We start from the raw sequence: 9,937 nt of genomic DNA, 5'->3' as shown, positions 1-9,937 counted from the left end.
CGCCAAAACCTAGGAGAGTTGAGACCTTAGAGCAGGAAAGTGTACAGAACTGATGGGTTACAGTAGGTCGTAATCGCAGAAAAGGGTGCGCACAACCCCTAGAGACATCCCAAGAGCTAGAATTGCCCGGAGCACCACGGTGTCCACTACCCTCAGAACAAGGAGTTAGTTAGTTATAGTAGGAGACTTGATTCTTAGAGGTGTAGATCACACAGTGTGTTCTAGTGATAAGGAGACCAACATGGGATCTTGCCCGCCTGGTGCTCAGGTTGCAGATCTCCCTAAACTAGTAGACGGGCTACTGGCCAAAGCTGGGGGTGGAATCCACAGAACCTCCAAGGTAGTTTTCTCAAAAATACTTCCGGTACCACATGCATGGCCAGGGAGACAGGCAAAGATTAGAAAGTTTAACACGTGGTTGAAATATTGGTGTAGGAAGAGGGTTTTAGATGTATGGAGCATTGGTCTTTCCTCTGAGATAGATGGGACCTGTACAAATGGTCTACATCTAAACAGAAATGAGCTAATGCATTGGGAGAGCGTATGTGGAGAGTAATTGAGAATCTTTTAAACTAGGGACCAGGGGGGCAGGGAGCTCTGACAATGGGACATGTTCCACTAAGGAAAGAAAACAACAGGAAACTGCTAGTAGGAAAGTCCTGAAGTGTTTGTACCTCAATGCCAGGAGAATAAGGAACAAGATGTTAAACCTAGAAGCCACAGTGCTGGCGTGTGACTGATGTTGTAGGAGTGGCAGAAACATGGCTTACAAAACATGATGGGGATGAATAAGTTGAAAGGATACACACAGTTTAGGAGGGACAGGCAAAATTGAAGAGGTGGTGGGGTAACATTAGGGGAAGTGACCCAATTAAGCCCACATACTATATCAGCCTACTTGCTCTTTTATTTTGAAATACAGAAAAGACAGGACATTTTAGAAGGATGATCTGTATCACAGCAAATGCACTATGTTGTTACTGTCATATTACTTTTTGTTGAGCCAATCACATTTTTTTGTTCTTGAATTATGTACGAATTTGTCCTGCCACTGTTCAGCAGCATTTATAAAAGTCACCCCCAAAACCTTGCTTTATGAGGCGCCCTCCCAAGAAGCCATTTTTTGGAATTTGGTGACCAAACTTGGTAAATATTGAGAAGAATTGTAAAATTAAGAGATTAATACATCAATTTAAACCTTGTATGATGAATTTGCTTTGTATTATGTATGTACTATTATGTATTTGAAAATATAGACTGCATGAGTTTCTTGAGCGAGTGCGGGACACTCTCAGAGTGATGGTCACACATATAGATGCAGTAGAACAACTGATTGAGAAAAACTGTTGATGATCATAGTAAATCAAAACATTTTAGAAGCTTCTTCAGATAATTGATAGAACATTGAATATTGTTTTATTATAATCTTAAAAGGTAATTGTTTTTGTCATATGGGCTTAAAAGGAACAGCGACCTTGAAAAGCCTATTGGCATATGGCTTTAAAGCAGAATAAGTATTGAATTTGTTCAACAATAATAAACATGGTCTAAGTTGTAAAAAATAATGTAAACATGTAATATCTTTATAATAAATTAAACATTTACATTTACTCAATATAAAATTATTGAGGTTAATTTCACATGGACCACTGTTGTAAACTCAGTAAGCCCAGAATCCATTGTACCTCATATTAAAAAAGCCTTAAATTAATTAATATTACTCAGAATACATCCTATTAATTCATGAACTTAAATACTTATCTTATTTTCATTATGGGGACAAAATGAGTAGGCAGAGACAAACTTCTAGGGACTGCAATAACATTTTGGAAGCTTTGTGAATTTCGTGCGGATCACGGATGGACAGAGAAAAATAATTTTTAAGAGTATTTTGAGAAGCTGTTTTTGTCAAAGATCTTTCACATGGGACTGCCGATAGTTTACATTTTTGACAGTCATGCTTCAGATATTTCCCAGGCACTTGCGACCAAGGCCAGAGAAAATGGGGTTGTGCTTCTCCGGCTCCCATCTCCCCTCACCCACATCCTCCAGCCACTGAACAAGACAGTGTTTGGTGAAGTCAAAAGTAAGGATGCACCAATATGAAAATTCTGGGCCGATACCAATATTCGATTTTTTTCCTTTATTTCTTGACCTATAGAACGAGAGCAGGTCGAGGGGGAACTACATTGCAGTTCATGTGCGTCATTCATATTCTGTACAAAGTACACGACTAGAATAGAACAAATCAGATGCTTAGTTAGACACAATAAAAGCTGCACCATCAGACAAAAATAATCGGCCATTTTAAAGCAATTGGCCAATAGCCCATATAATACTTTTTTGCCATATTGTCCCGATACGATCAATCGCTACATGTGTCAAAAGGTAGAGGAGGAAAGAACTGCACTGCCATTCCCGTTTTAGCAGGGACAAAATTTGAAAGGAGGAATTCCCTGTGAAACTTGACGGAGTCTGCCAGTTGTCTGTAGTTTAAACAGTGCACTTTCATTATTATTATGATGACGATGATTATAGTTATTATTTGATATACATGCTATCCTGCCTATCTCTCTTCTCCAGCCTCAGCAGAGGGACCCAGTGCCCTTGGAGGTTGCACTCCATCAGCAGGTGTCTGCTGTCCCGTTCTGCCCCTGTGTGGTCGGGCTGCTGGATTCGTTCACTCAGCCCGAGTCCTGCCTGCTGGTGCTGGAGCGGCCTGAGCCCTGCATAGACCTCTTCGACTTTGTGAAGCAGAAGGGCAGCTACCTAGAGGAGCCCATGGCCAAGGACTTCCTACGGCAGGTGGTGCAGGCGCTTCAGCACTGCCACGCCCATGGAGTGGTCCATCGGGACCTCAAGATGGAGAACATCCTGGTGGAGACCATCAGCCACAGCCTCAAACTCATTGACTTGGGACTGGCGAGTCGCCTGCGGGAGCGTTTCTACACAGACCAGGCCGGTGAGCAGCAGCACAATGTTCACACACAGAAGGCATGGATGCCACCAGAGAAATGGCTCGATGCCCTGAGATCAGTCTTACAAGGCACTTCATACGTGAAGACCAGACATCCGCAGTGTTTGGGGATCTTATTGGAATTGAGCACGTTTTAATAACAATCAATCATCGCTGGCATTATGATTCTTCAGAATCTTCTTGCTGCCTCACAGGGATGAGTTTCCACATGTTCATGGAATAAAAACACATGTGTCTAGTAAACAGTATGAAAATATTCTGAATATATAGCATACATTTGATATACAATAATTTTGTCTTTCTTAGCTTAGCTATGGTAACTCGAGCCACGGACTCTCTCTAGAGCAGGGATGTCAAAGATACGGCCCGCGGTCCAGACCGGCCCGCCAGCAAGTTTCATCCGGCCCAAAGAAACAAACAAAAAAACAGTATCAACTATATGTAATAAGCAAAGTAAGAGGTTTCTATAATATGATACATTAATTAACACTAGAAGCTCCGACATTTCGAACTACCTACAAGCGCCAAAGCCGGTCATTTTTAATGATGGCCCTTTAACAGGCAAACCATCATGTAAAAAACTCAACTTTTTTCTTCATGAATATCAAATCCAACATTTACATTTACATAGCACAAATAGAGTATTTAAATTGAAATATGACCATAAAACATTCATTATTTCTATAAATAACTATAAATAACATCTATAGACTTTTTTTTTTCTAAACGCGCACACTGCAGTCAAAATATAAATAACTATATAGCCTACAAGAAGCAAAAAGCTCAAAAACGGTATAGAATAAGGGAATGAAAAAAGTGCAAATATTGGAATAATGCTCAAAAGCAATATATAAATAACTATTGCATTATCAAAACATAATTGTACACTAAAGTAAACATTTTCAACACCATGTAAACTTTGTTTTCAACATAAAGTTCTTGTATTCACTGTAGCATTGTATTTCAATAAACTATTTACTATATATTTAGCCCGCATACCTGAGAGCTCGGGACAGGCCATACAGGACACGTTTCTGCACTTTACCTGCATGAGCTCGTACCTCACACTGCATTTTGACAGCCCTCTCCAGGTGAACAATTTTACTCCATGAATATATAGCATCGTAATAATTGATCCTCTGCTGATAATGTCCGTGAATCATTATTTTGCGTGTTATATGCCTGCGCTATTGCACTCTGTACTACGTGCAGTAGCAATCGCGTATTGATCAGTAGAGTAAAAGCACTCTGTGCCATTTGGACCTGGCATTTCACTCGCAATGTTTTCACTCCACTGGCACAAACCCACGAATGATCTGTCATTCCCAGTATCACTGATGCCCCTGAATCAGTCATGTTCATATACACAGCATTTCCAAAACAAGCTCTCTTCAGTCTCCGTTTCGAATCCATGTTTATTTTCGGGTAATCACTGTATCAGCTCAAATCTGAGCTCAAACCAGCAAGTGGAAATGTCACAGCCTCCCTATAGTGCACTGGATTATAAATCTACTGATCACAGGGCAGCTGCATTAACCACGGTATCTGAACCAGCCATTATGGACAAATGTATAGTTAATTAATTACTCAGATATTCAAACATAATATGTAATTGTTGTTGTTAATAGTTGTATGACATGCTTTCTGTGGCACTTTTGTTACACTTCTCTCTTCTACTTCTTGTAATTTTACATTTTGGTGTTTTCATGTGCCAACATGCAATTTCTGATTGATTGGTACAGCTATTCTGGACAGACATTTGGTGTTTTATAACTATAACCTGCATTCCTTCAAATGTATAATTAATAAATAACACAGATATTCAAACACAATATGTAATTATTAATAGTGAACATTAATAGAAAACATGCTTTCTATGGCACTTATGATCGGCTATTTGTTGCACTTCTCTCTTCTACTTAAAATGTGTTCTTGTCAATGTTACATAGGAAAATGCTTTCTGTTCAACATGAATTTGTTGCAGTTCTCTCTTTTGCTTTATATAATAACACTGCGTGTTTTTTCATGTGCCAACAATGCATTGATTGGTATCTGTAGGCCTTCTTGAATTATTTCAAATAATAAATCCACAAGCAGCCTAAATATCCATGTGTAGAGTCAAACTGATTTTAGCAAAAAAAAATCCGGCCCACAGGAGGTCTCATTTGAACAAATCCGGCCCACTACCTAATATGAGTTTGATACCCCTGCTCTAGAGTGTCAGCTCTTCCTTTACCGAACTCCTAACTTCTTCTCCTAGGCACTCTAGAGTTCTTGGCCCCGGAGACAATGTGCTTTGGACAGTACCGGGCGCTTCCTGCCACAGTGTGGTCAGTGGGCGTTCTCCTCTATGTCCTGTTGTGCGGCTCGTACCCTTTCTGCGATGGCACCGCGATTATACAGGGAAGGCTCTCTTTCCCCAGTCGGCTCTCAAGAGGTGAGGGGTGCCAAGACGGATTTTGTTTAACTGACCCCATGCCGAGTGACAAGCAATATATTCACGGCCTGTGAAGACACTCCCCATGGCACTGTTATACAATACAGGTCAACCCTAAACAAACATTGTAACTGCTGTCAAAGTAAACCCGCCCCCCCGACCATTGTGTGCGAGTTAAGATCATTTTAAATTTAGTAGAATGCGTTTTCTTCTCTGATTTTGGTATATTTAATCCCCTGCTCCACAATGTGCATGATCTCAATGGCAAAGAAATACCTGCCTGACTAATAACAGCAGTGCAGCTCACCTGATGTCAGACAGAGGTGACTCTGATATTCGAAGGCTCCTCTTGGCCAGAGCTGAGACCCTTGTTTCCCTGCTGACAGATTGCTATGACCTGATCCGCAGCTGCTGTAACGTCTCTGCTGCCAGTCGGCTGACCCTGGAGGAGATCCTGCTCCATCCGTGGATGGCATGAGCTGGAACAGCTTCCTCAGCCTCACCTCAGACACCCTACCGAGAATAAGACAACTGCACTAGAAAATGCCATCCTCACAACAACGTACATTTTGTCGTCTCAAATTTGCATTGCAGTTTATGCTAATCAAATTTAAGTTTGCTAAGCAACACAAGTTGCTTGATTAGAAATTTAAATTGGTCTACCAATGATCATAAGTGGTGTGTTTTTTAAAGGTTTTGTTCTCATGACATATGATATGTGCATTCTTATCTACATTACTTTGTTTGCATTTTAGATTGTGAAATGTATTTTACAGATATTTGCATTAATTGTTATTTAATGCTTGTATGTTGTGGGTGTGTGACTGTAGTAGCCTATCTCATGCTCATCCCTGTACCCAAGTTATGCCACTCTTTAATGCTTCTCCTGTAGTTCTCGTGTAATCAAGTCTTTCCAGAATGCATTCAGCATTGCATAGGACAGGAACTGGTGTGCTAATACCCGTTTTAAACTCCATAGATGCAAAACATTCAGCATCAGACACAATGTAGATCATGATATCTGTCTTGACTAACAGTTATGCACTTGAAGTGACTTTCAATACAACATCTTTATTTTAACCCTTTGAGGTCCCCCCCATTTTCACCTGATTTTACTGTTGTCATATTTTCACTTGTAACTACAAGGGCTAAAGGCAAGTATCTTATATGGAAACACTCAGCACAAACTGGAGATTCAGGAAATAACATAAATAATTGTGTTTGCCCCACCAAAGTTAATAAAGAAATCAAAAAATTTAAGAAAAACAAAAGCGCTTATAAGAAAAGTTAATTTATGGTCAATTTAACACTTTTTTAGTGCTCCAGGCAGACTTTTGACACTGAACAGTGAAACTTCAAAGTCTTATGAACTTGTGTAAAAAATAAACTAAAATCTGACCTCCAGAACAGAAATTACAGCCATTTATATTAGACTACCAACAGCCGGAATAACTATATAAGTAAAGAAGAATACTAAACAGGGAAACAGAATTCCAAACACCTGGCTTTTGAATATTGTCACTTTAGGCCTTACATAGACACAGGCTATTCTGTACTGTTGTTGCAGTGACTCTTTCCAGCCACCACGCTGCCATGGCGTTGTAGTCTTGCACAGAGCACCCTGTCAGTGCCTTTCATAGTGCTGTATACAGACTCGGCATCTATGATTTGTTTTTGAAGGGTAAGGCATTTTAATTTTTGTGTCAGATTCAATTTTTCTACTTTGTATTTGGTTTTCTTGCTGTATTGCTTCTTTCTGCTCTGTCTGTGAATTGCATCTTTTCTGTAAGCGCCCTGTTTCCCTAAGAGCGGTCTGTGAGCTCTCACACAAACACACAGCTCAGCGCAGGCTAGCCTGCTCGGATATGGGCGTGTTTGGTATCATTGGAAAGCTGCCCTGTACGACTCTGACAATGAGGGACATGATTCCGGTAACAGGGCATGGAATGCGGTCCCCCTCTACCCTCTGGGCCGTCACCAAAAAAAACATATGCATTTCCTAAAGGGCCGGTAGTTAAGCACTGCTTATACGGAAATGGCGGTAACTAGGCTCATTCACAAGCTAAAGACGTGCGGTTTTCTGGAGTGACAGCTTTGCGCACCTATGGAAGACAGGATTAGAGTAATATGATGTAAAACACCCGTACCGCCCCCGGGACGATTTGCAAAGGGCGGACCCCAAAGACCCCATAGAGGATGCGAGCGCGAAAGCAAGTCTCCAGTTTAACAACCTGCCACCACCTCCATGCATTCTGACACAAAAATGGTGGCCATTACATGTACGAGTAGGTGGGTTGTACACGCATTTTCGATGCTTGTTTTGGGTAACAAAAAAAAAAAAAAAAACGTATTTTAGATGTTTTTTTGGGGTTGGAAAAACGAATTTTAATGCCTCGGAAAATCAGCGAATCTCTCAAGAAAACACATCACAAATGGATCACATTGTTTGGATGGAGAAAGTGAGGAGTCCACGTAGACTCCTAGGTCTTTCTCATGCGTTACTTCATCTAGTTCTATTCCTCCCATAGTGTAATTACAGTGGACATTTTTGTTACCTGCGTGTATTACCTTGCACTTGTGCACATTGAATTTCATCTGCCAGGTGTTGGTCCACAATTGAATATTATCCCATCGAATAGCTTGTGCTGCCGAGACTGTATCTGCTGACACAGTCTCTCTCAACAGTATAGATTCTTTCTATCATTTCAAATATAGCTCTCTTCTCTCTAAGACTCTGCATTCTGTTGTTGCCCTGAATCTTGCGGATTTACAAAACTTGCTGTGTTAGCATCTTTGACCAAGATTATTCATACCATTGTTGTGCAACACAATCTGGGTGATGCATTCATCAATGATCCTGTAGTACTGGGTCCTGAAAGAGAAAAGGAAAGGAATTCAGCATATTCCCACTGATCACAATTCAGTTCTTCTGCAACACATTTATTTTTATTTCTTATCTAAGAAAATGAAAAAAAATAAAATAAACATGTTTCTGTTCATTTGGTGATGCACTTCCTCTTACTTCATTTACCACCACCCACATCCACATTACGCTAAACTCAGGAATAAGAATGGATAAAAATCCGCAAAAAAAAAAAAAAATTGATGCAGTACAATTCTGAGATCTGGGGATGTGCTGCTAAGTAACCCATTTAGAGAAACACAAGGGTTCGCTTTTACTCGTCTTTCTATCCTTCACACAAAGGTACGAACAGTAAATAGAGGAGGGGGAAAAATAACTTTCTTCTAGTTCCTATTCTTATTTTATATCTGAAAGTATATTTCATAGTATATTCCACTGACATCTAGTGGCTATACATATATTCAAATTCATGTTTTTAAACTTGGGATGTTTCTTGTGTAAACTAATAACTTTGCACATCTATTAGCTACCATATGTTAAAGTAATTACAACTGATGTAATAATGCATTTAATCACAGTGGTAAACCTTACAGATGAACACGTTTTCACAAAAGGTCTCTTTATGTGTATGGGGCTGCATTACTGAATACTTATTACAAATGTGTATAACAAATACTTATGTGCATGAAAGGCAAAAAGAAAAGATACATGTGAGAAAAAAAGAAAAAAAAGTGTTTCTCTTATCCCCCCCACCAACTCCCCATCAAAACTTCTGTTCCAGACTGCCCTCAATTGTGCATAATTTCTGAGGGAAACCCTGACTTGCCAACATAGAAATACATGCACTAAAACATACTACCAGCAATTGTTATTCGTTTTATTTCATTATTTACTTAAATTTTGACTTATACACAATGCCTTGCCATTAACAATAAAGACACTTAAATTGTAAGTGTAAGCGTATAATTTGTGTTTCATACTTATCATACCATAGCATGTTTATTACAACATCTTGCACACTTGTACAGTAAGCATGTCCTGCTCAGTTTCAATGCACCCCTATGGGTTAACGTAACGACCTGTCCAATCCCTGCTGACCCCAATGAACCTTCGAACATTATAAAGCTGCTGTCACACCAAACAGATGAACCCGGGCCAAGTCCGGGTCGACAATCAAGTGCTTTCACATTGTATTCTTCACCCAGAGATGAAACTCTAAACCCGGGGTGAATGTGAAGGGAACAGGGTCACACGGGCCTCAGGTTGAAACCCAAAACAAACGACAAGGGGCAAGGGGCTCACATCTGCCCCATTGTAAAGACAAATGGTAAGAGTGCTCTGCTGTACCTCCGTGAAATTGGCACCCCATGTGTTCAGAATATGAATAAAAACATATGCATTAGTTTGTGCTGCATTTGTGCTGGTTTGTGCCGCAAAAATCATCATTTGTGCCGGAATGGTTTCTGAGATATTAAAGAGCTGTGACGTCACTCAGCACCCCATCAACCTCCAAATCGCGCCAAAATATTCTCTTTAATTTGTGCTACGTTCATGCTGGTTTCTGCAGCAAAAATAATTGTTTGTACCAACATGATTCTTGAGATATTACACATTATATTTTAATCACTTAACAGTGGTCTCTGTTCTTTATGCTACGATT

The 9,937-nt window shown here is 40.0% G+C and overlaps 1 protein-coding gene across 1 annotated transcript; it reads left to right on the top strand.

Moving 5' to 3' along the window:
* The first annotated feature begins 241 nt into the window (after window positions 1–241).
* LOC136711335 (serine/threonine-protein kinase pim-3-like) lies at window positions 242–5,892 on the top strand. Its single transcript, XM_066687496.1, has 4 exons — window positions 242–340; window positions 2,584–2,962; window positions 5,238–5,414; window positions 5,801–5,892. The coding sequence occupies exons 1-4, from the start codon at window positions 242–244 to the stop codon at window positions 5,890–5,892; spliced, it is 747 nt and encodes a 248-aa protein (XP_066543593.1).
* The last annotated feature ends 4,045 nt before the right edge of the window (window positions 5,893–9,937 follow it).

Source organism: Amia ocellicauda, chromosome 16, assembly GCF_036373705.1.
Source record: "Amia ocellicauda isolate fAmiCal2 chromosome 16, fAmiCal2.hap1, whole genome shotgun sequence".
Taxonomy (NCBI): domain Eukaryota; kingdom Metazoa; phylum Chordata; class Actinopteri; order Amiiformes; family Amiidae; genus Amia; species Amia ocellicauda.
Note: the sequence above shows the minus strand (reverse complement) of the source record. Positions and strands in the feature narration are given on the sequence as shown.

What these genes read in the sequence shown, in the direction of transcription:
- LOC136711335 (XM_066687496.1), top strand. Translation starts at nt 242, where the DNA reads ATGGGATCTTGCCCGCCTGGTGCTCAGGTTGCAGATCTCCCTAAACTA. An exon ending in GAATCCACAGAACCTCCAAG is followed by an intron (nt 341 to 2,583) that starts GTAGTTTTCTCA and finishes TCTCTTCTCCAG; the next exon opens with CCTCAGCAGAGGGACCCAGT. An exon ending in CCCCAGTCGGCTCTCAAGAG is followed by an intron (nt 5,415 to 5,800) that starts GTGAGGGGTGCC and finishes CCCTGCTGACAG; the next exon opens with ATTGCTATGACCTGATCCGC.